Source organism: Pleurodeles waltl, chromosome 10, assembly GCF_031143425.1.
Source record: "Pleurodeles waltl isolate 20211129_DDA chromosome 10, aPleWal1.hap1.20221129, whole genome shotgun sequence".
Classification (NCBI taxonomy): domain Eukaryota; kingdom Metazoa; phylum Chordata; class Amphibia; order Caudata; family Salamandridae; genus Pleurodeles; species Pleurodeles waltl.
Genome location: NC_090449.1, coordinates 899,090,239 through 899,117,448, shown reverse-complemented (window position 1 = coordinate 899,117,448; position 27,210 = coordinate 899,090,239). Strand labels below are relative to the sequence as shown.

General features: G+C 41.6%; 1 protein-coding gene across 4 annotated transcripts in view; it reads left to right on the top strand.

Annotated features, from left to right (window-relative positions):
• Positions 1 to 27,210, top strand: part of FAM133B (family with sequence similarity 133 member B) — a 130,239-nt gene that overhangs the window by 56,931 nt on the left and 46,098 nt on the right. For all 4 annotated transcript variants that reach the window (XM_069211651.1, XM_069211650.1, XM_069211649.1 and 1 more), the window contains 2 exons: positions 1,694 to 1,792; positions 20,365 to 20,412. In XM_069211651.1, coding sequence (XP_069067752.1) covers positions 1,694 to 1,792; positions 20,365 to 20,412 — 147 coding nt within the window. The remainder of the gene's footprint in view (positions 1 to 1,693; positions 1,793 to 20,364; positions 20,413 to 27,210) is intronic.

Sequence of the window (27,210 nt, the reverse complement as noted above, 5' to 3'; positions counted from 1 at the left end):
ATAGTAGAATTGACTGAACATTTCTCTCTTATATTTATTTCATATTCTCAGTTCTCTCTTTACTCTTACTCTATGCTAGTTTAGATAGGCCAATTGCTACAGAGTTGCCTTCTCTTTTGAATTTATGCATGGGACTGGCCCCAAATACTATATCCCAAAGAGATACTCTCAGGTATGAGTAACATTTGACTAATTTCAGCTCCTGTTTATAGAGCAACTTTTTTTCTTATTCCATATTGTTTTGAGGGGAAAAACTGAATTGCTCATAGATGTGTTAATCATCATTTGACTGATTTCATCGTATCCACTAAGGGTCATCAATTTCCTCTGTTGACCTACTGAATTAAGGAACATAATTATGATGTCAACTGCATACACAAGAATAGAATATCGTCTTCTGCCAGTGATCGGGTACAGGAGGGGAAGTTCTCTGTGTACAACACTGTTCTCAATGATTGGATGGGTGCGATCATTTATGGTTTGCCTCTCATTCCCTTAATGCCCAATATTCTCCAGAAAGCAATAGAGAAACCAAATAACCTTTGTTGTGCTTCTGTAACTCTACAGTCTTGTTTACCACATGTTCTGGATCTGGGCCACGTAATCCAGCAATAACAATGGGTTCTCCTTTACTGCCTTCCCTCACTGATATTGACATCTTGTGCTTTATCAGCTAATCTATGCGGAATTTCTAGGAGAATCTGAGGATCATTCAAACTGTCAGACAGTATTTTGTTTTATTGAAATTGTCTCAGAAAATGGCCTAATTTGCCATTGTGTTTCAACTGAGAAAGACCTAGGTAAGATGAAAGGGGGTAATTTGTATGATTAAATACAGCCATCACACCATCCTGTTCCTTCTATAAAGTTCTTTATGATAGTGAGTCTAACGCAGCATTGCAGAGGGAAGTTGGGTTGCATTGAGTGGGCTACAATGTTGCTGTCAATGTTTGAGCCTTATTATCATCCCAATGCCCCTACCACTTTCTCTGTGTTACGTAAAGTGTGCCTTTGCTTACCAAGTTTATTTCTTGCCCCCTGCCCTTGAATCTCCATTTAAAAAAAAAGTTCTTTTGTTTGTCCCCCACAATTAGGTTTTTTACCTCTATTTGGGGTAGGAGTGTTATTGCTATTATGCCCTTTAAAAAAATAATTGGCAGCTCACTGAAAATATGAAAGGCAGTTTGAGGTCTCCCACCCATTGCTACAGCGTGGCTACGTCCAGGGATACATACCTAACTATGCGGGAACACCATTTCAGTCCCAAACACTTCCCACACAAGTGCTCTACAGAATCAGCTTGAGATCCCTTTTTAACACACTCATCAGATCGTTTGATGTCCGACTATGGTCAAAATAGTAAACATACTGAAAGGGACAAAAAAGTATGCAAAGTGGTTTCTCAACTCAACCCCTAAATGGTATAACATTAACTGCCTTTATATCCTTGTTTGCTTATTAAGATTGCATGGTTTGGTTTAGATGAAAATCACTAATGAAACTGAAATTGTCAAGACCCTATTCATCATTTTTTTCAATGTAATTTGTATTCAGTGTGTCACTTGAAAGAAGTTACTTTACATGGAACTTTTTATTTCACATCTTTCTGACAAAACCATACAGATTTACCTGTATGAAAGTAAATTTATCTTAAGTAACTAACATTTTATTTTTTCCTTTAATCTGCAAACAGGACAAAAAGAAACATGTAAAAAAGATAAAGAAAAAAAAGCATCATTCTTCACGAAAATCCTCTGAAAGTGTTACGTCTGACTTGGAATCTGACTGCAAGGTGCAGTATTAAACGTTGTCACTGTGATCTTTATTTGTTTTGATAATGTCTGTTTGAAAATTGATCTTTGTCAGAGGTGTGGGTTTGGAGACAGGTTGTACGTCTCAGTACCTATCAACCTACAACTCCTGAGCTTGGCCATGTGCATTCACCTGCCAGTGTTCCATCTATCTGCAATGAGGAAACTTAATCTGCTACATAAATACTACTTGAGAATTATAATAGATGACTGCTAAGCTTTCAAATGAAAGATATTAACTGTTAAAAGTTGTAAAAGACACAAGCTTTTTTGAGTAGGAACTATTTGAGGGAGTATTGAAAATGTCTGCAATGAGGGCAGGTCTGCAGAGCTTAAGAGCAGAATCTAGTTGCAGTAGTTTCTCAATTGATATGCCTTCAGGTGCCTGAAAAAAGCACCTTTTCAGTAAACTGTTGTGGGACTTTTCTGTGCTTTCTTTAAAACTCAGAATCCTTTGCCAAACCTCATAATTTGGCAAAAAAACACTTTTTCCTCATATTTCGGCGATAGAAAGTTCTGGAATCAGAGAGGAGCCACAAATTCCACCCAGCATTCCCCCAAGTCTTCCGATAAAAATGGTACCTCACTCATGTTGGTAGGCCATGTGCCTGCGGCAGGAAATGCTCCAGAATGCAACATGGACACATCAAATTTTTAAATTGACAACTGATGTGTTTTTTGGAAACTGCCTAGCTGTGGATTTTGGTCTCTAGCTCAGCCGGCACCTAGGAACACCTACCAAACCTGTGCATTTTTTAAAACTAGATACCTTGTGGAACCCAGGATAGGGTAACTTGTGGCGCTCTCACCAGGTTCTATTACACAGAATCCTTTGCGAACCTCAAAATTTGGCACAAAAAAACCCCACTTTTTCCTCACATTTTGGTGCTGCAGAGTTCTGAAATCTGAGGGGAGCCACAAACTTCCTTCTACCTAGCATTCCCCCACATCTCCCGATAAAAATGGTACCTCACTGTAATGATATTTGTGTTTTGACCCCTGACTCCATGTTGCACATAGCCTAGCAGCACACCGTCACATTAGTGACCACCAGCTTCATTTTGCCTATTGACTTTATTTTAGTATTAGCCACCGCCACGTTAGAAGCTGCAAGTAGTTTTCCAAATTATCATGTTTTTGTTCTGCTTGTTTTCGTGTTCTTTCCCACCAAGGGCTCATGCTGATAAGAATGTACTAGGACGGCAGGGAACAGTTTGTTTTGAAGGGGCACCTTGGGATTTTGGCCAAGTCCCAACGTGTTCTTTTCAAAGCTGACCTAAAGTAATCAGCATTTTTAAAATAATAAACTTATGCAGTGAGAGGGAGTTTCTAGAATTTTCTTCTCTTGTTTGTTCAAAGTATAAGAGGCCGAGACCAGATGGACCAGGGTGTGAGTGATTCAGATCTCAGACATGCTCAGGATGCTGAGGTGTGTCATCCTTCCCATGAGGATAATTGATCTCTCTCTCGCCACAATTGATTCTGGGATCTGGCGATCTGATGCTGATAGGAGGGAGATGAAGCAGATGTGCCCTTGCCTCATGGTGATGCATATTTTTTAATTCCTGTTATCTGTTTTGCATTGTGATATACATATATATGTTGTTCGAGTCGGAAAAAACCTATAATCCATCGAAACTCGTCGGTATTGTTCTCGATCGCGCCCAATCTAGCATCGACACCTCTGTACCGGCGGACACACTTCTTCGGTTGCCCTTCGGGGCACCCGCGCCCGACTTGGGCCTGGTCGGCCCGACCGCAACTATCGTCGAAGCCTCATGGACCGGACCCCGTTCAGATTCTGCCCTCGGTGCCACGCCAAGTATCCCTACACAGATCAACATCTGGTTTGTAATCTGTGTTTGTCTCCAGATTATAGAAAGGATACTTGTGAAGCCTGTAGATTGTTCCGTTCCAAAAAGACCTTACGAGACCGAAGAGCTAGAAGATTGCAGATGGCGATCAGAAGCACCGAACGCCTCAATGCGGAAGAGTAGGAGATGATTCACACCGCCATCTCCGTTCAGGGATCCGATTCTGAAGAGTCCGACGCAGACCGACCACTGACAGCGGGCCAGCATGTGAGTACGCTTGCCCCGACACAGACCCAGACCAAGACCGAACATAAGGCCTCGGGGACGCCACTGCCGGAAGGCCATGGCTCCACCTGTAAAAAAAATCGATAGGTGACCAAGTAACACCTTCGGCACCGAAAAAGGCCACGCCTGTTACGAAGTCTTTGGACTCGAGCCGAGACACAGGCTCCGAAAGCACACGGCACCGAGTCGAGACCCCGAACGTTCTTTTCGGAACCGAGGCCAACCACTACTCCAAGCCCTTCGGTGCCAAAAAAAACGGCTTCGGAGCCGAAAAAGCATTCCTATAGAGAGGAGCTTGGACTTTCGAAACAGTTAAAAGAAAGCCATAGATTTGAGGAAGAGCTACAACAAATGGAGGATTTTGATGACAAACAAGCCAGGAAACAGATCCACAAAGACACTGGCAAGATCCTCACAGCACCTCCTCTCAAGATAAAAAGAAAACTGGCCTTCCATGGACGTTTGGACACTGATCATCCAACGGCTAAAGTGCCAAGAGAGAAATCTCGGCCTCGCCAGTTTTCTCCTCAGCAGTCTCCTCACCACTCTCCTCAACGGACTGTCTCCACACCTGCTACACCCACTGCACAGTCTCCAACACACACTATGCAGTCACATCAGGACACAGATCCATGGGATCTATACGATGACCCGGTATCAGACAACAGCCCAGAGTGCTACCCATCTAAGCCCTCTCCACCTGAGGATAGCACCTCGTATACACAGGTTTTAGCTAGGGCAGCAGCTTTCCACAATGTAAGCATGCACACAGAACCTCTAGAGGACGACTTTTTATTCAATACATTGTCCTCAACCCACGCCACTTACCAAAGCCTACCCATGCTCCCCGGTATGCTCAAACATGCCCAGCAGATATTCCAGGAGCCGGTTAAAGGAAGGGCTATAACCCCAAGGGTAGAAAAAAAATACAAACCACCACCCTCAGACCCGGTATATATCACACAACAGCTGCCCCCGATTCTGTAGTGGTCAGCGCAGTGAGGAAAAGAGCTAACTCACAGTCCTCTGGAGATGCATCCCCTCCAGATAAGGAAAGCAAAAAATGTGATGATGCAGGGAAAAGGGTGGCGTCACAAGCAGCCAATCAGTGGTGCATAGCTAATTCGCAGGCCCTCCTCGCTAGAAACAATAGGGCTCATTGGGATGAGAGGAAGGACATTATTCAGCATCTTCCCAAGGAACACCAAAAGAGAGCTCTGCAGGTAGTAGAGGAGGGACAGGCGATTACAATCAACCAAATAAGATCAGCGCTAGACTCAGCTGATACAGCCGCAAGGACTATATATACGGCTGTCACCATTAGGCGGCATGCATGGCTCAGGTCATCAGGTTTTAAACCTGAAATCCAACAGGCTGTCCTCAACATGCCTTTTAATCAACAGCAATTATTTGGCACACAGGTGGACACAGCCATAGATAAAATGAAAAAAGATGCCGACACTGCTAAAGCGATGGGAGCGCTTTACTCATCCCAATACAGAGGCACATTTCGGAAGCCTCAATATAGGGGAGGCTTCAGGCCACAGCCCTCCGAGCCATCCACCTCACAATCCAAGCCCTCATACAAGACACAATACCAAAGAGGGGGATTTCGGGGATCCTACAGAGGACAATTTCCCAAGTCTAGGGGAAAATTCCAATCCTCAAAACAAGCCACTAACAACAAACAGTGACTTTGTCATCACCTTCCCTCAACACACTTCCCCTGTGGGAGGAAGACTGAAAATGTTCCACGACCAATGGTTAGACATCACAACAGACACATGGATACTGTCCATTATCCAACATGGTTACTGCATAGAGTTCACACAATTTCCTCCGGACATTCCCCCAAAAGCGCACAAACTTTCATCGCAACATCGTGCATTGTTACAAACAGAAGTGCAGGCACTATTACTCAAACAAGCCATAGAACTAGTGCCACATCATCAAAAAGGAACAGGGGTTTACTCCCTGTACTTCCTTATTCCCTAGAAAGACAAAACATTAAGGCCAATATTATATCTCAGGACTCTCAACTCTACATCCGATCAGAACACTTTCACATGGTGACACTACAAGATGTAGTCCCATTGCTACAACAGGGAGAATTTATGTCAACACTGGATCTAAAAGATGCATATTTTCACATACCCATCCATCCAGCTCACAGAAAATACCTCAGGTTTGTTATACAAGGGAAACATTACCAATTCAAGGTATTACCTTTCGGGAAAACAACGTCCCCCAGAGTCTTTACAAAATGCCTTGCCGTAGTAGAGGCATACATAAGGAGACAACATATGCATGTATTCCCATATCTCAACGATTGGCTAATAAAAGCCAATACTCAAAAACAGTGTCAACATCACACACGTTATGTAATAGATACCCTACACACACTAGGGTTCTCAATAAATTACCAAAAATCACACCTGCAACCATCGCAAATTCAGCAGCACTTAGGAGCTACACTGAACACTCAAAAGGCGATTGCAAGTCCAAGCCCACAAAGAGTGAAATCGTTCCACACATATTGCCAAAAATTCAGCCAAATCAGCACTACACTGTCCGCTTTGTCATGAAACTACTAGGTATGATGGCATCTTGCATCGCCATTGTCCCAAACGCAAGATTACACATGAAACCCTTACAACAATGCCTCGCAAAACAATGGTCGCAGGCACAGGGTCATCTCCAAGATCTAGTGTTCATAGACCGCCAAACACACATTTCGCTTCAGTGGTGGAATCCCACAAATTTAAACAAAGGGCGGCTATTTCAAGACCCTGTGCCTCACGCCATTCTCAAAACAGATGCATCAATGATTGGATGGGGAGAACACCTCAACAATCACAATATTCAGGGACAATGGAGCAACAAACAGATGCAGCTTCACATAAATCAATTAGAACTGCTATCAGTCTCCCTAGCACTAAGAGCTTTTCAACCTCTTTTTGCTCACAAACACATTCTGGTCAGAAAAGACAATATGACAACAATGTACTACTTAAACAAACAAGGAGGAACCCACTCATCACAACTTTGCCTTCTAGCACAAAAAAATTGGCATTGGGCAATTCACAACAACATTCACCTGGTAGCTCAATACATTCCAGGGATTCACAATCAGTTAGCAGACGAGCTCAGTCGAGATCACCAACAAACTCACGAGTGGAAAATTGACCCCCAGATACTTCACAAATACTTTCGTCAGTGGGGGACACCAAACATAGATCTGTTCGCCACCAACCAAAATGCAAAATGCCAAAACTTCGCATCCAGGTACCCACACCCTCAGTCCAAGGGCAATGCTCTATGGATCAACTGGTCAGGGATATTTGCTTACGCTTTTCCCCCTCTCCCGCTCATTCCATTTTTGGTCGACCAACTGCATCAAAACAAACTCAAACTCATACTTATAGCATCAACCTGGACACGCCAGCCATGGTGCACCACACTGCTAGACCTGTCAATAGAACCACACGTCAAACTCCCAAACAGACCAGACCTACTGACACAGAACAAACAGCAGATCAGACACCCCAATCCAGCAATGCGCAATCTGGCTCCTGAAATCTTAGAGTTTGGGTATCTAAATCTTCCACCAGAGTGTATGGAAGTCATTAAACCGGCAAGAATACCTACTACCAGGCAGTGTTATGCAAACAAATGGAAAAGATTTGTTTTCTACTGTCAAGCAAAACACATAACACAGTTAGATGCGTCCATACAGGACATCGTGAGTTATTTACTCCACCTACAAAAAGCTAATTTTGCTTTTTCATCCATCAAAATACATCTCACAGCAATTTCTGCTTATTTGCAAAATAAACAAACCAAATCTCTATTTAGGGTACCAGTCCTTAAAGCTTTCATGGAGGGTCTAAAACTAATCATACCTCCAAGAACGCACCCAGTACCCTCATAGAACCTTAACATTGTACTTAAACGACTCATGGGTCCACCATTTGAACCCATGCACTCTTGTCAGATTCAATTCCTAACTTGGAAAGTAGCATTTCTAGTGGCAATCATTTCATTACGAAGAGTTAGTGAAATACAAGCATTCACTATTGAAGAACCCTTTATACAAGTACACAAACATAAGGTTGTACTCCGCACAAACCCTAAATTTCTACCTAAAGTTATCTCACTGTTTCATTTAAACCAAACAGTGGAACTTCCAGTCTTCTTCCCACAGCCAGACTCAGTGGTAGAAAGAGCACTACATACATTAGATATTAAAAGAGTTCTGATGTATTACATTGACAGAACAAAATCTTTTCATAAAACTAAACAATTGTTCGTCGCATTCCAAAAACCCCATACTGGTAATCCCATATCAAAACAAGACATAGCCAGGTGGATAGTAAAATGTATTCAAACTTGTTACCTAAAGGCTAAAAGACAATTGCTAATTACGCCAAAGGCGCACTTCACTAGGAAAAAAGAAGCAACAATGGCATTTCTAGGAAACATACCAATGACAGAAATTTGTAAAGCAGCCACTTGGTCGACACCTCATACATTTACCAAGCATTACCTTGTATATGTGTTAGCAACACAACAAGCCACAGTAGGACAGGCTGTACTAAGAACATTATTTCAGACAACTTCAACTCCTACAGGCTTACCACCGCTTAGGGGAGGATTACTGCTTTGTAGTCTATGCATAGAATGTGTATCTGCAGCTACATATGCCATCAAACGGAAAATGTCACTTACCCAGTGTACATCTGTTCGTGGCATGTTCCGCTGCAGATTCACATGCGCCCTCCCTCCTCCCCGGGAGCCTTTAGCCGTTAAAATTACATTTTAAATTTGTACATATGTATATACATCTTTATTCCATTGCATGGACACCTCTTTATTTAATCTTTGTGTATACATCTCTATTGCATTGCATGGACATCTCTTTCTTTACACTCTATCACTCCTACCTTATCCTCTGCGGGAAAACAATCTAAGATGGAGTCGATGCCCATGCGCAATGGAGCCGAAAAGGAGTAGTCACTCGGTCCCGTGACTCGAAAAGACTTCTTCGAAGAAAAACAACTTGTAACACTCCAAGCCCAACACTAGATGGCAGGACCTGTGCATAGCATGTGAATCTGCAGCGGAACATGCCACGAACCGATGTACACTGCGTAAGTGACATTTTCCATATATATATATAATATATATACACATACATACACACATAGATACATATATTTGCTGTGTATATTGCTTGGAGAATCATTTGTACATGCTAATCTTCTTTATGAACCTTGCGAACTAAATTAATAAATGTCTTCTTTAGACTAAGAAGCGCATTCCAGAAATGTTTTTCGGTGCATGAGTGCTTCAGCTCTGTCATTAGAGAAGCATAACACCCACTTGTGTGGGTAGGCCTAGTGCCCGCCATGGAAATGCCCCAAAACACTACGTGGACACATGAAAATGATCAAATACAAAACTACCTGTTTTTGCGAGGGGGGGGCACCTGCGTTTTTGGTTCTGGGCTCAGCAGCCATCTATGGAAACCTACTAAACCCAGACATTTCTGAAAACTAGATACCCGAGGGTGTCAAGGGAGGTGTGACTTGTGTGAATCCCCCAGTGTTGTCTTACCCAGCATCCTCAGCAAACCTCAAATTTAGCTTTAAAAAAATCTCATTTTTCCCACATTTCTGTGTGGGATCACCGCACCAACACAAATTTTGTACCATCCAACGTTCCCCCTCAGTCTCCCGATCAAAATGATACCTCACTTGTGTAGGTGGGCCAAGTGACTGTGACAGGGAAGAGCCAATCTCATGTCAAAATTGAGAGGGAACCAAAGCGGGTTCAAAAGAGCAGTTTGAAAAAAATAAATATTTAGGCTGACAAGTGGGGCAGAATTTCTGTCGGTATAGATGCGACAATGCTGGGTGGTAGGAATTTTGTGGATTCCTGCAAATTCCGGAAGGTTCCATCGAACAAATGTGGGGGAAATGTGTGATTTCAAGTGGAGTTGGAGGTTTGCAGGGCATTGTGGGTAAGAAAATGGTGCAGGGTGCAAGTGAAGCACACCACCCTTGACTCACCCGGAAGTGGAAAGTACAAGCGACCAAACCAAAACATGCGTATAAATATCTGTACTTGCATAAGATAAAAAAGTGATTGAGTACTCCAGTGCGTGTAAGTGTATGGAGATGATAAAAACGCCTACCTATAGAGGTTGCGAATGAAGTAGTAACTCCCAGTATGACATATGAGTCGTACCTGGGGAATACTAGAAAGGTAAGAAGAGAGAGAAACAGTAAAACAGAGTGGGATAAGTAACAGGACGGGCAAGGGAATGGGAGGAAATGAGAAAGAGAGAGGTAGGCAAAGAAATATACCTGTAATGTACAGTAGTCAGGTGTACACTCAAGTCTTCGGTGAAACCGGAGGTGTAGTGATAAAAAGACCCTGGCAGTAAACACAGGGAGAAGATTGTGTGTAAACCCCAATAAAAGGGTGTTGCAAAATGGTTTATTGGTAAGGGCAGGTAGATACCTACACTTAGCAATAGGCCACTAACCTCCACTTAGGTCCAGTTAGGTCTCAGTTAATTAAACCCAGCTCAACCCTTGGTAGCTTGGCAACAAGTGTCAAGGCTTAACTTAGGAGACAGAGTGTAAACCATTCAAATATCACAAAACAGTAGTTAAATAAAACACCGGAAACATTTAAAAATCCAGAAACCAATTCATAAAAATATATTATATTTTTATCTTTAAAATGAGACAAAAATGAATAAAATCGGATAAGGGGAACCAGAGATATGAATTTTTAAAGAATTATTGTTTTTTAGCGCCTAGAAACAAAAAGCGCCAATCGGGTTATCTGGTTGCACCTCGACCGGGGCAAAGTCAAAGTTTAAGGCCGACCGCGATGGAGCCCTGCTCGGCTACAGGCCGCGGGAGGCCTCGGTTAAAAGTTTACCTCCATACTTAGTCTCTTTTTCGAAGATTTTCTTCAGCGGGACGAACCTGCCAGTCCAATCCGACCTCCTGGAGCCCTTCTCCAGATGCGATGCGGGAATCCTCTGTGGAGATTTTTACCTTCGGACTTAGTCGTTTTTTCGAGGTGAAAATCCTTCGACCGGGGTAAACCTGGATCTTGATCCGACGTCCCTGGAGCCCTCCTCGGATACGCTGGCTGGGAGGTCCCGGTCAACTTTTTACCTTCGGACTTAGTCTCTTTTTTGGAGATTTTCTTTACCGGGACGAACCAGCAAATCAGGCCGGTCGCGGTTGAGGCAAGCCGGCTAGAGTTGCCGCAGCGGATCGGTCCCTCTATGGAGCTTTTGAAAAAAAAAAAGTTCTCCAAACTTCTGGGGCTTCTCCCAGATGCCCTTTTCAGGTTCTGTTGAGGTCCACAGCTCACCCCAAGGGTCCAGAAGCTTGGGGGTGCAGACTAGAACTCCCAGAATGCACCTGGCGCAAACTTCTTTTTGGCCACTGGGCAGTGGCCAGCTGGTTGATTTCCTCAGGAGTTGGTGCAGGGGACTCTGGTTAGTAATTGTGCACCTGTAGCAAACAGGGAGTCCCTCCTTGAACCAGTTGAAAGCCAGGCAAAGTCCTTCTTGTGGTGAAGCCCAAGTGTGCAGCTGGTGCAGTACTTCTGAGTGAAGGTTCCGGGTGCAGGCCAGGGGTCCAGCAGGGCAGTCCTTCTTCTCCTTTGGTTCTTCCTTGTTGGGATCTGGGGTGTGGGTGCAGGTCTGCCAGTTTTATCCTTGCTCCTGGGTGAAAAGCAGGGGGGGGGTCCTGGTTCTCCAATCAGGTGCAGGGTCCTTCCCCCTGTGATGACCACTTCCTGGGAAGTGTGGCAAAAATGAATCCCAGGAGCCAACATTCTCCAAAACTCCACCATGGCTGAATCTGATTTTTGGAGGTTACATCTGGCTGAGCCCACCCACTGGTGTGGCTAAAAATCATAAACACACCCCTCTCCTGCCCTCTCCTAATCTAATCAAGGGGGCACCTAGTTGTCTGGGGTTGCAGGATGTGGGGGTGTTGCTGGTTGCTCCAAATGTCCTTCTCTGCCTTTGAAGACCAGTTTGGCAGCCCTCCCCCTTCCTGCCTCACCATCTGCTGAGGGGAGATTCCCTCCCACAGGCACATTCCTTTGTGTGAAGCTAGGCCACTTCACACCTCATCAAGGCAGCCTGGCCAGGCTGCTAGAGACTGGCATGTCAGAGCACAGCAGCAAAAACAATGCAGGGCTGAAATTGGCAACTTTTCAGGTAAAGTTTAAAACTCTTTACCTGAACAAGTTATATTAAATCCAACAACTGGAAGTTGTGGGATTTATTACAACAATTAATTTGATACCAAACTCTTGGTATCCATCATTTAAGGAGACTCTACAAATTAAAATAAAGTCTCCCCATTCTAGCCTATGAAGGCCATTCACTACAATGAGAAAACGAATTTGGCTGTTTTTACCTCACCAGAGCTTATAAGACTATTTTTATAAGGTCCCTGCTTATAGTTACATGGCACCCAGCCCAAGGGGCACATAGGGCACACCTTAGGGGTGACTTATATGTAACAATAAGGTAGTTTAAGACTTTGGAACTACTTTTATTTCCAAAGTCGAATTTGCATATAACTTTAATTTAAAAGTAGCCAGCAAGGCAGGCCTGCCTTTAAAATGACACTGGGCACCTCAGCAGTGCACCTATGGGTGCACTACCTATGCTTTGGGCCCTAAACCTACATGCCCTACCATATACTAGGGACTTATAGGTAGGTTAACTTAGCCAATTATATTTAGCCTAATTTGCATATCCATTTTACACAGAGCACTGGCCCTGGGACTGGTAAGCAGTACCCAGGGCACAGCCAAGAGTCAGTAACCACCAGTACCTGTCCAAAAAGTGTGGGGGTGACCAGGGCAAAAAGGAGGACTTCCCTACAAAGGGGAAACGTGGACCTTGGTAAGTCCTAAGGGAGGGAAGTAAAGGTAAGTATAAAGATGTCATCATAAACAGGTAATGTTCACATATGAGTGGAAAGCAGTTCAAGCGTGGGTGGCAGTAACATAAAATGGTAGTAAGTGTGAGAGGACAACAAAGTGAACTGATCGTGGTAAGGTAAGTGTGCATGGCAGGGCTTTAAGTATGGTGGTGAAATGCAAAGTAGAGAGAAAGTGCTTACGCATATACGTGGAGCAATAATACACAGGCAGTGGTTGGGCATATAACTTATTATGCCTGTATAGATTATGAAATAGAAGATTGGCCAGGGGTCAGAAAGAAAAGTGCTGGCGTACATATGGGCAGAGGTGCGTGCGTAAGTGTGAACTTATCCAGGTGAATTGGAGCAGTGAGTCATGATAAAGTGATGAAGAACTCCCTATCTGGTCTCAGCATCTAGGTATGGAAGTTCGTACCAACCAGGCGATCAAAGTTATTGAAGGCCGGGGTTGAGCTAGGTGACGGGGTGAAGAAACCCGGTCAATGCCGGTGCAACCAAAAGCGAAAGAAAAGAACTAGCAGGGGGGCAGCCATATTGTTCCAAGTGAAACCGTGCCCGAAAACACGGTCATGACGTAACAGTATCTAAGATACAGTAAAGACACAACACAGTAAACAAGGTGCCAAAATTCAAAAAAGCAAAAGTTAGTGAAGGCCAAGATGCGCCTTACCTAATGTGTGGATTGAGTCTATTGTTAACGAGTCTGTCCGTCCAAATAAGTCGCTGGTAAACAAATGAGTCTGCCTGCGTTAAAAGCAGAAGAGAGTGAGCGTCATAAAAGGGGGGGACCAGGGGGTAATCCAGAAGCCCTGAAAGTTGTAGGGAGATCAATGGCGGCCATGTTGGGAGAAATGTCGGTACCCTGTGAAGTGATTAGCAGGGGCGATGGGGGGGGGAAAGAACCCTAAAGTCAAGTACGGTAGCAAAGTAAGTGTAAGGGAAAAAAAGGTATAGAAGAACAACAGAGTCACTTACTCTGGCTATGAAAAGTTAAATAAGAAGTGAAAGCTGGTGGATAATAACAAATCAAAGAGAAAACCATACTAGTATATGTTGAACATGGTATATCAAACCCATAAGGCACATGTACATAGCATAGGATAGTGGTGCAAGTATAAGAATATTGGAAAGAAATATGTCCTGACCATTAAGTCAGAGAAATACAATTACAAGGTTGCTCAAACAAAATATGATGCAATTCACACTGCAGGTACAGTGTAGGTACAGTTTACCTGAAGATACATATCAAGGTGTTGTAACATAAAAACTGTAAAATTAAAATTGAAATTGGAGGTGTGTTACACAGAATCGTGGTAGCAATCATACAAACACGGAATTTGACAGAAATAATTGGAGGTGGACATAAGGGCGCATCATTATGCATGTTCGCATTATTAGCCGCTGGGGATGGCCAGGGAGACTCCCCAGATCAGTATATAAATAGTATTACATATGTATTGAAAGTAAAATATCGAAACAGGTCAGATTCAAAAGGATGCAGTTCGGACAATGTACAGTGTAAGATAGGTAGATTTAGGTAAGAAACACATGTAATTCATTGTCTGTGTTGAGACCCTTATCAACCGCCCGTAGTTACAGAATCCATCTGGCCTCACATTTTCGTAGTTCTTTGGTCCTTTTGCCTCCTCTGGGAGACGGACTTATGTGTTTAAGGACAAAGAATCTAATTTTAGGGATATCAGATTCCCCGTTTGTGGGAGCAAACTGTGTAGCTAGTGGATAGTTGGGTGTGATGTTTCTGACTGTCCTGATGTGTTCCTGTATGCGTTCTTTTTGGGGGCGTATGGTACTGCCAACGTATATAAGGTCGCACACACAGTTAATGACATACACAGTGTACCTGGTATTACAATTGATAAATTCCCTTATTGCAAACGTGGTAGGAGTGTTGTAAGAGAAGGAAGTAGTCTTGTTGAGTGCGAATTGGCAGGAGATACAACTCCCACATTTAAAGAAGGCAACCGGGTTGCCCAGGTAGCCACATAGATGGGGAAGAAGGGGGAGGACAAGGTTCCAGAAAGCTAGGGCATAGAATGTCCCGAAGTGTGTGTCCCCTGCTGTGTGTGATGGATGGTGATTGTCCAATGAGGCATAATGTGCTTGATACCGCAGAGAAATCTGAGTTGTAACGTGACTAAAACTTAAGTCTGTCGAGGATGGCTCCCAAATATTTGTCACTGTTAAAAGTAGGGTTGCTGTCTAAGAAATGGGATGAAGATGTCCAAGATTTGACTTCTTAAGAGAAATGAGAAGAAATTCAGATTTTTGCAGTTTGAGTTTCAGGAAGATAGTGGACAGTCAGCCTTCAACATACTTCGTACTGTAGAGGAGAGACAAGTCATTTTGAGACGTCTTGACATACAGCTGAGAATCTTAAGAATACTGGTGACACAAGTTATCAGAATTTTAAGATTTTGAATAAAAGTGGCATCTGAGCTGAAGAGAAAGACCGTTCACCTGATTTCTTTTTTCTGTTGAAAAAGTGAACAAACACCTCATATTTGCCTTTGTGATATTTGAAAAAAGAACAAAGGGGAAGGTGGAGTTGAAGTGTTACCAATGTTAAAGAAGAGCTTAGAACAATTACATAAGATACAACGTAGGGATTGAATTTTGTGTAATTGGCCAAGAAAAGGTTTTTATGATTACTTTTGCACTCCTCTGCATTACAATGATGTTGATTGAGATTATCACCATCTATTTTAATCTCACAAGAGCATGCAGTCTCCTTTTTAGGCTGAGCAAAGGTTTTATAAATTGTGATGTGTAACATGGGTGGGATCGAATGTTGATCACAACTCTCTTTAGGAAAACAGTAATCGGCACACGAGTCTTTGAGCATGGTGAAATCAAGAATAGTGGCTTTAATATTGGTGTGTTTTCAGCACTGTTGCAGAAGATTGTTATCCCGAAAGAAAAAGGAAATGAGCTTTACCACCCTGTCCTTATGGTCACCCCATAATTCAAGCCCCCAAAAAAGACATTTGAATAAAAAATCAGCAGCTGAGTAGCGGAGAAATTCATACAGTCATTCAAGAAGGAGAACGTGATCACCGGGGTTTTGGTAAAGAGCCTTTAGTCTAATTTTAGTAAATTAATGGAAATGTCAAGGATCATGCACTGGAAAGAACAATACTGGTCAGTTTGCATCATCTTGCACTTGAACTTTTGTGAATAATAGTGATGCTGCTACCATGTTTGTCACAGCTGACATTAGACTAGTGAGGTGGTATCAGAAGGCCTATTAGGTTTTGAGAGGAATCGCTGAGCAAGGTTCCGGTTAGGATACCGAGATCTAGGTCAAAGGAGATGATGATGTTCACCGGTTGTATGATGGAATCATGCAGGCCTTTTTAACCCATGCTTTTACAACGCGGTTTGAACCACGCAGATATTTACAATCAATCAATCAATCAATCATAACACTTGTATAGCGCGCTACTCACCCGGAAGGGTCTCAAGGAGCTTGGGGAGGGGGGCCGCTACTGCTCGAACAGCCAGGTCTTGAGTTGTCTCCTGAAGGCCAGGTGGTCCTGGGTCAGCCGAAGGTGGATGGGGAGGGAGTTCTAAGTCTTGGCCGCCAGGTAGGAGAAGGATCTGCCTCCGGCGGTGGCTCTTCGGATGCGTGGGGTACGGTGGCGAGGGCGAGGCTAGCGGACCGTAGCTGACGGGTGGGTGTGTGGAAGGTCAGGCGGTCGTTGAGGTACTTGGGGCCCAGGTTGTGGAGAGACTTGTGTGCGTAGGTGAGGAGCCTGAACGTGATCCTCTTGTTGACGGGGAGCCAGTGCAGGTTCCTCAGGTGGCCGGAGATGTGGCTGTGTCGAGGGATGTCCAGGATGAGTCGGGCGGATGCGTTCTGGATGCGTTGTAGTCTTTTCTGTAGCTTGGCTGTGGTTCCGGCGTAGAGGGCGTTTCCGTAGTCCAGCCGGCTGGTGACGAGGGCCTGGGTGACCGTCTTCCTGGTTTCGATAGGGATCCATCGGAAGATCATGCGGAGGGTGTGAAAGCATGAAGAGGAGACGGCGTTGACTTGTCTGGTCATCGCGAGGGAGGAGTCCAGGATGAATCCCAGGTTGCGTGCGTGGTCTGTCGGCTTGGGGGCGGTGCCCAGGGCTGGGAGCCACCAGGAGTCGTCCCAGGCGGAGGGTGATGGTCCAAGGATGAGGACTTCCGTCTTGTCTGAGTTCAGTTTCAAGCGGCTGTTCTTCATCCACTCGGCGACGTCTTTCATCCCTTCGTGGAGGCTGGTTCTGGCAATGTCGGGGTCTCTGGTGAGGGAGAGGATCAGCTGGGTGTCGTCGGCGTAGGAGATGATGTTGAGGTTGTGTTGGCGTGCGATGGCTGCGAGAGGTCTCATGTAGACGTTGAAGAGGGTGGGGCTGAGTGATGATCCTTGCAGGACGCCGCAGATGACTTCGGTGGCCTCGGAACGAAACGGGGGGAGGCGGACACTGTGTTCTTCCAGTGAGGAACGAGATGATCCACTTCAATGCCTTCTCTTGGATGCCGGTGTTGCTGACAATGACTTGCTTTAGGGGGCACTGGACTTTGGAATAGTATAATTTACTCTTCCAACTACAGACTGCGCTACAGTAGAGAGGTGGTGTTGGACTTCAAATCCAACACGAGTCCAATAACGCATTCCCTAAAACTAGTCGTCGTAAAGACCTATGTGGTTCAGGCATGCGAGGTAAAGACGCATCCGCTGTTGAGACTGCGTTGTTAAGGAACGGCATGGTTCCCATTGTGTAGTAAAGGCTGTTTCCCATGTTCACCTCTAGTCTGTGCATGACTGCCAACCAGCACTTGTCTAGCATACAATGCAGAGTGGAAACGGGCAATACATTTAAATGGGTAACCATTGGTTAAATTGGGATTTTAACCTGATTAAGGGGGAGTTTACTTGTCTGTGTCCACTGGAAGTGAGTGAGTCTGAGATCTTTAATTATAGGAATAGATAGAGGGGACCAGGTCAGGACGAGGGCATGGAGACAATTGGACCAAATGATATAGTACAGCTGACAGCGATTAGTTAAAGGAAAGTACAGGACAAGATGCACGATGCTCATGCGTACGGATCAGGTCGGGCAACTACAGAAATGCATGTAATGCATTGCAGTACTCCTAATGTATGAACATACTGTAGAGACCTTGGACTATTGTTACCTCAGGAGATGAATCCAAAGAGGGTAATGATTGGCTAGGTGTGGAGATTGTAGTATTCTGAAAGGAGAATCCAAAGACTTATTGAACAATGACACTCCACTTCTTTCTTCCACCTCAAATATAATCTCCATCTCAGAGGAGCCAAAGATTAAGTGAACATGAAGCCTTTATCATTAATAATATATTCATCTCTCTGGTTGGCATCTGTCAATTGGTTCATCTTTCTCTATCCCTCTTTCTCTTATTCCGTGTCGCTATCCTTCCATGATTTCATACATGTCTACGAGTGACTGGGTTCCTTGCTATACTCCTTTATGCATGTTGAAATGTATATATGGATGCCTGTATGCCTTTTCCCTTATATGCTTAGGCACTTATGTCTGTGTGCTTAAAATTACTGTATGTACATGGGTTCCTGTATTAGATTTGTCTATGTCCTTGTGTGCCTGTATGTCTGTTTAAATCAGTGTCTGTAGGTAGGTTGATGTGCATGTGTCCATGGATGCTGTAGGTGGTAAGGTATTTGTCCACCGGCTTCTTTGCCTGAGTGCATTTTTGGTTGTAACCTTGTGCACATGTGTTATTAATAGGTGCCTTTAATTTCGTTCCACTGCATGCATGGAAACCTGTGTGTAGTTTGATGACTGCAGGGAACTTTCTTGGTCTGGGTGGGCATGATGTGCCTATAGGTATGATTCCCTTTCAAATTGTATAGATCACCAAAAGGTGATTGTGTGCATGACATCTTTTCACAGTGTTGAAATATAAGTCTTATTGGATTTGCATTGCTTGCTCAGTTTTCCCATCTTCTATTGTAATTAGGCCTACAGCACACTTTCTATAAAAAACAGCAAACCTAAATAATCTTTTTTTTTTATTAACCATGCTCTTTCTAACAGTTGAGCCCCTAGCAGACTGAATACATTGCTTCATTTTGCCCAGTCTGTTACATTACCATATTCCTCTTATCCCAGTTCTAATTTTTGGCTACTAAGCCTCAAGGGCCTATGTTTAGTAACACCTTTACTGGTTATTAGCTTTTTTCCTAAGTTTGTGCAGGACACTAGAAGGTCAAATTTACCTTATTGATCAATTGAAGTCTTGAAAGATAGGGTTGAGTCAATAGTGACTCTGATTGTGCACTGACCTAGAAGGTATGTGGGAAATGTGATGGTTTATTACCTAAATCTTGTCCAATTTAAGTTAAGGTTGCAATGCAGTAGCAGAAAGGCAGTTATTCTTAAATTTTACCTTCAACCTAACCTGCTGATTACCATTCATGCAGATCTTTAAATGCCACCCTAAATTCAGACGCAGCTTCTTTTGGATTATTGTCTCATATCCATATTCTGTCATGATTACAATCTAGACCTATCACGATGTCTATTTAGATTTTTCCTTTGTGTAGTGGGTTTGAGGATTGAGGGCCTATTATTTTGAACTAAAAGAGTGCTAAAGGGTGTTAGCTTCAATCCTTGTGTTCAATTCAAAGTTCAAGGGTTTTGTGGCCACTTTCTGACCTTGTGTATACTTTGAAAGAATTGCAAACTTTAGTTGCATTGGTCTATCATAACATCATCTATTTTACCTCAGTGCAATAACCTAAAAATTGTGGGCGCTGTAGATTGGTCATTTGATTGTATACTACTTTAAAGCCTCAATGCATGACTGCCAATGATGTCACAAGCAGTTTTGCTTTTTATCAGAATGTTTTTGTTTTGTATTTGCAAGATGATACTTAATATGTTTTAAGATGAGCCTACAAGTATATTTTGCAGCAGTGTAGCAGTAAAAGTCTCCATCATAATGGGGAAAATGTTTTAAAGTTTCGATCAACTTATAAAAAAAATCTTTAATAGGATTACATCAGAGTTCAAACTTTAAATAGATGGCTTATAACTAATAGTAAGCAAATGGCAACAATTGTTGATTGCCTTCATAACGTGAACAAGGATCTTCCGTAGAGGCTGTTCAGAACAGTCTTCAGTAACTGCTACTTGTTTAACAAGGGTACAGAAGGGTATTATTTTGAAAGGAAAGCTGGCGTGCAGGACCCTTGAAGAAAGCAGGCACAATTTTAGGGATGATTGTTTGCAGGTAAACAACTCTCCTGGAGATGGAATTGATCTTGGTTGAGTAAATCGGGTGCATGTTTTCAATACAAAATATAATGTCTGCTATGTGGATTTGTGAAACCTTCGCAATCTTTCTTAACATGTTTGCATGCACTTTGTGCCAAATACTTAAGTCCGTATACAATTCTGTTATATTTAGGATGGAAGCAAAAAGAAAAAGAAGCCGAAGGATCAAGACAAGGAAAAGGTAACTTCTTTTTTATACAGAAAATGTGTCACAATTAAATACCAATCATGGCATACAACTTCTGACCAGGATTTGGAGACATTTATTAAGTCCAAGACACTTTAAAGCTGTTCACTGAAAATGCTGGGTAATGTCATATGCATTTTCACATGACAAGGGTACTCTTTTTCCAGCGATCTCCACTGCACATCTCCATGCTTAATGATGGGACTCCTTCTGATGCTCTGTTCTCCATGCTTTCAGTGCATAAAAAGGATCTCTTATATGTCACATGCGAAAGTTTGAAAAAGCGCATCTTTGGTACCAGATTGTGTGACGAAGCATAGTCTTTCATAAACATGCAGAAGACTGATTAATTCATAAGATTACATCCGTTAAATCAATTTCGAGCCTGAATACTGTGTCATGGACTTTGTGGATTGGAGGATACAAAATTACTTTTGGACAATGGCCGATTCAGTTGGTCAATAAAAGGTGTACTGCAAAACAAAAACCTGTCTCCTTGAAACATTTTGCACTGGGATATGCCTCTGCTGATGTGTATTTGTACCCTGTATGATTTGATAATTCAGTGTTGAATGGGTAACTTAAGACCTAATTTTCTGAGAATGTTGTGAAATTTCACAAGCAGCTTCAAATGCTTGTTTTGATAAGTGTTTCAGAGGGTATTTGTTTTGCAGTTTTTCAATGATTGAGAGTATTTTATGATTTGAATTGAGTCTTTTATAAACGGTGTTAACTTTCTTGGGGCTGTAATTTATGTGCTTTGAGGATCCAGCATTGTTTGGATACATAGATCTCTGTAAACAGTCAGTTGAAAGAGAAATATATTTAAAGAAATCACCTCTTGTGAGACAAATTAAGTCTTGTGATAATTTATTGTTCTGAATGTTTAATTAACTTTCAGAAAACAGAAGAAGTAACAAAAGCAATGAAAAATAACATATGGAATAGCTGACATGAAACCCATGCAATATACATGTCGCACATAATAAAAAAAGACATCACTAAACTACAATCCATTAAATAAATAAATAAAAAAAAAATATATATATATTCACTGGAAAAAAAACTAAGGTTTAGGACATTCTAGTAGTTATTTTCTGAATTTACTTGCACAAACCCATACAAATTCAGCAGTTAAAGTTAGAGTTCTTTCAAGTATTTATAACTCTAAATGCCCTAAAGTAACTATAACTCGTGCCCTTGCCATGCACAGTTTTCTTACCAAAAGTTTTATTGCAAATGTCGCAGTGATAATATCAAAGATGGCATACAAGATCTCATCAGTGATATAATATGAGGAGTAATTAGCTTTTCATGGCAAAGGTGCATGTATATATAAAGAGTTAACCAAAAGGTATCTTAGTGTTATAAGTACCAAATGAACACATAAGATCGACAATATATTGTAATTTTAGACAAAAGTAGCCAAATATATATAAATGGCAATAAAAACAAGAATGAAACCTAGAAATACTACAGATTAGATCCAATTGAGCGCAAATGGGAATATGAATAAAATGTTGGTGGGTCTCAAAGGTAGATTCTGTAAAGGGAGTGAAAAGAGAGAATGAAAGACAAGAAGAAAGGGAGTACCTTAGGGTTATATTACAGAATGAAATTAGATACTTCCTACAAAACAAGAAAAAGCAAGATATTGGTAAGACATTTGTTACGAAGCAGCCATAAAGATGTCTAGTGTGTGCCAGAGCTAATGTGAAGGGGGAGGTGTCCTTTGGGAGAATTATAAACTTTTCTATATGCTCCTAAGGTAGGTAACCCGTGCCCACCACGTTAAATGAAACACCATTCAATGCTTTCTATTCCAACAAGATAACTTTGACTGCTACCGTCAAAAGAAGATCTAGCAAATTCATATTGTTATCAGATATCTCCTAAGGTGGACTCCAGGCATGTGGGCCTAACGTGATAAGGAGAAAGATATTTTAAAATGTTAGAAACTCTGTTATGAACATTCGTCCAATAGATAGGTATTTACAAGAAAGACACATATGATTGAAAGTGCCAGTTGTATCCTTACAGCACCAGCAAAGATCAGATTCAATAAGACATCATTTAAACATTTTGGACAGTGTCCAGTAGAGAAAATGTGCAATGTAAAATGTGTCTGGGATAATGTTGGAATTAATTTATTGCTCAGAAGGTTAATGGAGATGGCCAATTCTCATCAAGAATTGGAGAAATGTTTGACTTTTGAAGGTATGTTGACCAATGTTGTTGAATAGGTGAATGAGACCGCACTAGAGCATTGCGGAAGATTTTATATTTTCAACACTACATGTCCTTCTCTGGTCAATGTTTTGAAAAGAGAAAAAAATATGAAGGAGGTGATGCACTGTGTTTTTAAATGTTTGCGTTAATCTTTAAGAAGTTATAAAAATCCATATTGGATAATGATTAGACACTACATTTATACCTGTTGCAGCCCAAACTGGACCTATATTGGTTGAAACCTCTGTAGATAGTTTTGAGTTATTCCACAATGAAAGAGCCAAAGGCTTGGATAGTTTAGGTGATAAAGACTGGTCCAAACGTTTGAGAGCTCAAATTGTATCATGAAAAATATGCAAAGAGTAGGGCAATTCAGGAAAGTTCATGGTTAATGCTGAAAACAAGGAATATGAGGATATAAGATGGTGCTTAATTAATAGCCAAGGGGCTACCATAGTAGTTGAGATATGAAAGGAACACACTCTGTGGGCTATGAGGCAAGCTGTTTGATAATTATACCAGTTTGGAAAATCGCACCCTCCCATTGAACCCGGAAGTCTACGTTTTTTAAGATTCATTCTAGGTTTTTCATTAGACCACAAAAAATTGGGTGTTAATTTATCCAAGGTAGAGAAAAAGTTAGAAGACAGACTAACAGGAAGGGAGCGTAATCATCTGGTTTCCAATCTTCCTCACAGAGATATAAATTTAGGTGACCAAGAGGATAGTTGATCCTTGATATTATCTAAGCTCTTCAGTTCATTACAGTTATTGATTCCGCTAAGTTTTTAGAAAACCATATGCCGAAATATTCAATAATATTTGTTAGCCGTAGAACGCCTGATTGCCCAATGCAAGAAGGGTGACAAACATTAAGAGGCATGACCTCTGTCTTATGTCTATTTGGCAGGTAGCCCAAATATTCCTCAAAAGACTGACTCAGAGATAGAAGGTTAGGAAATTACATTGGGATTTTTAGAGACAATATGTCATCCGCATATGTGGCTGTTTTAAATATGTGTGAACTGAAAGGAACACCACTAATCTGAGTAGAGTCATTAATCATTACTAAATATGGATCAATGCCCAAAAGAAATAATAGTGGAGAAAATAGACAGCCCTGGCGGGTGCCTTGATGTAAGAAGAAAGAGGAAGAACGAGACTCAAACTATTATCCTTGCAGTGGACATAATCATCAAAGAGAACATTTTACCCAAGTTATATCGACCTAAAATAGCTTTAAGAAAAGGCCAGTGACCTTATCGAAAGCTTTTTCAGCATCCAAGGCTTTTGCAACTTAGGAAGGAGAATTAACAAGGGATGCTTTTTCGATCACTTGACAAAAAAAGACGAGTATTATCGCATGAGATCCTACCTTTGAACAAATCTGGATTGCAAGTGGTTAATTAATTTGGTAATCAAACGTTCCAGGCGTTTTGCTAGAATCTGAGAATAAACCTTTGTCTCCATATTTAAAAGGGAAATAGGGCTGTAATTCTTTATTTCAGGATGATCCGTCCCTTCTTTAGGAATCGCAACTATGGTGGATTCTGCCGATGACCTTAAAACAACACTGGATGTAACAAATTGAAGAAGTAAGGATTCTAAAGTAGGTAAAATAGTGTCAGCGATAGACTTGTAGAATTCATCTGGAAAGTCGTCCGGCCCAGGGACCTGTCAATCTGGTTATTAAGATGGAGGTTCTCCTCTTCTGAGAGGGATTTTATGGGGACTTGACTCAAAAAGTTCACACATGCATCTACTGTGGTTCCAGTCTTCAGGGCATAGAGAGTTTCATAAAAGTTTTAAAAAATCTCCAATATGTCTACAGTTTTAGTTTTGATGGTCCCTTGAGAATCTTTAACCACCGTTAATAATAGAATTATTATGTTTAAATTTAAGAAATGCAGCTAAGTACTTACCGGCTTTATTTAATAGAACAGTTTCTTGGTTGCTTGAGCTTGCACCGCTAGGTGTGCTTTTTTGCTGATAAAGTTATATTCATATTTGAGCCATGTAATATCTATCAATAAAGAAGGGTCCATGAGACATGTAAAAATCCTGGATGTCTTTATTCTTTTTGGACATCCAACTGATACAAAGACCTCTGACAGTACACTTTAAAGCATCCCAAATAATTACTGTGGAAGACACTGAACTAGAATTTCCTTTCAGAATTTGAGAAATCTCATTACTCAACCATAGTCTGGGTTCATTCTCCAAGCGCTCCGCCTGGGTCGTGTGCATGAGAACATAAAGGATGCAGTAATGGCAGTGTAATCAGATACTAGAATCGGTTCTATTGAGGAGTCAAAAACATCTAGAGATGAAATTATGAGAAGAAGAAAAAAACGTAAAGTCACTGCCTGTGGGATTGTGTAATCTCCATATGTCTATTAATTTATATGTGGTGCAAAAGCTGCGCATAGCTTTATGAGCCCTTGTAGGCCTATAATGAAAGGCAGAATATGTGTCAAGAAAGATATTCATGGAAGATTGAATTCCCCCTTTAGAATAGGGTTTGCAGATTGAGGCAAAGCATACATTTTGGAGCTGATAGTGTGCCAAATTCGAGAATCATAAATGTATGTAGCTTAAATAATAACTGCATAAAGTTTGCCGTTGCCATGAGAAAGTCTAACTATAGTCAACCTGCCTTTATCATGTTCAACAGATATATTTGAAAAACCACAGCGTTTTGTGATAAGTATAAAGATACCATTCTTTTTTTAATTAGCCGGGGAGCAAGCTACATCAGATACCTGGCCAGAGCGCAGGGAAAGGGCATGCTTGTGACCAGTCTTAGTTTCTTGTAAAAAGAACATGTCTCCTTTAAGACCGATTAGTAATGTAGTATCTTTTTACGTCTTAATGGGTGATTTAAGCCTTTTGCATTGAGAGATATAACCTTCAAGTCAGGCATTGGAGAAAATGAGAATAGATCCAAGTATTAATTTGATCATAGTTCTCTGCCAACAGAAGGGCAAATGAAAGCATCTATCTTAAAAAAAAAACACATGCAAAGTGGATAGAGGAAATAAGGAAAAGAGTAGATAAGTATAAGGCACACACAAGAAAACACAGAAAAAAACCCAGGCAAAAAACACACAGCCAAAAGTCATCTCTAAAAATCGAGATGACTGGTCTCAGGGGACAAAGTATAAACCTTGGAAGCTCTTGGAGCATCCACGCATGGAACGTAGAGTGATTCACTGCGCCAAAAGTCTGTCAAAGTCACACATATTAAGATCAAATTCACCAATAGGTTTTGGGCGGGATATAGAGGGTTAGCACATTTATGGTAACATGTCATAGAAGCAAATATAATACACATCCGGTACATCAAAAAATCACTGAAGAGTAATAATAGTGAAAAAAAGAACATTATTAAAGTCACCTACACATAAATCTTTAGTGTGGAAAAGAAAATGAAATGGCTATACGTATCTAAAATGCCATTCCCTATTACAAAAAGAGTAAAATAGACAACTAATAATCACAATAGGTGAGAGAAAGAAGGAAGAAAGGAAAGAAAAGAAACAAAATGCCCTCCCCCGTCTCCCATCAGCACACAATATGAGAGAAGCATTACTTATAATCATACAGTAACTAAATAAACTGAATATTAGACAGAACATAACCGTCTCAAGAAGACACACACAATTTGTAACATCTCTGTCTTTAACAGGTTAAAGACAATTGTATTTCAGGCAGAAGAGATAACAACAAACATATGGGCAAAGAGAAATACCTCTGCACAACTAAAAACGGATACACCAATATACCTCAGAAAATGTCAAGGTGGGGTGAAAAAATGGGGCGCCAGAAGCACCATCTTTGTGTATTTGAGTCTGATGTATTGTCACAAATGATGGCGAGTTCTGATGGCTTATCGAAGATTTGAGGTTTACCCTTAAAAACAGTGTTGTAATGGGAGGGACCAGCAAACGAGAAGGGGATATTCCTTTCAGAAAGTCTATTTTGTAGGGCTAAAAAGCCCTTACTCCTTAACACCGTACCTCTCGTAAAGTCGTGAGAAATGGAAATCTTAGATCCTTGCCAAAAATAACCTTGGATTTCCTCACCTGTGCAACAATGAACTCTGTATGGTGAAGACGTAAAGGTTTAAAGATTTCTGAACATGGAGATGTAGTTTAACGTTGAAAAGGTGGTATCCAATAGGCATGTTTTATCTCAAAATCTCTATGTAAGGATATATGGAGGGTAGCTGGGATCCAAGATTCAGGTAAATCCACCATAGAAGATTTGTCCTACACTCTCTCAGGACTACTAAAAATTGTAAGATTACCACGTCTACTACGATCCTCCATATCATTGACGTCTCTTTTGAGAGAAGATACAACCTGTTTAACCCTTTGAAGATATTTCTTCTGAACCGTTACACTATATTCTATATTACTGATTTTGCCCCCAGCATGGTTAATCCTAATGGTCAGATCTTTCATGTCCTTCCTGATGGCTGCAACCTCCTATTGAGAGAGAGACCAGTATTAGTTTTAGTACTTTGAGCAATCTCATGTACATCATTAATTTTGGATAATA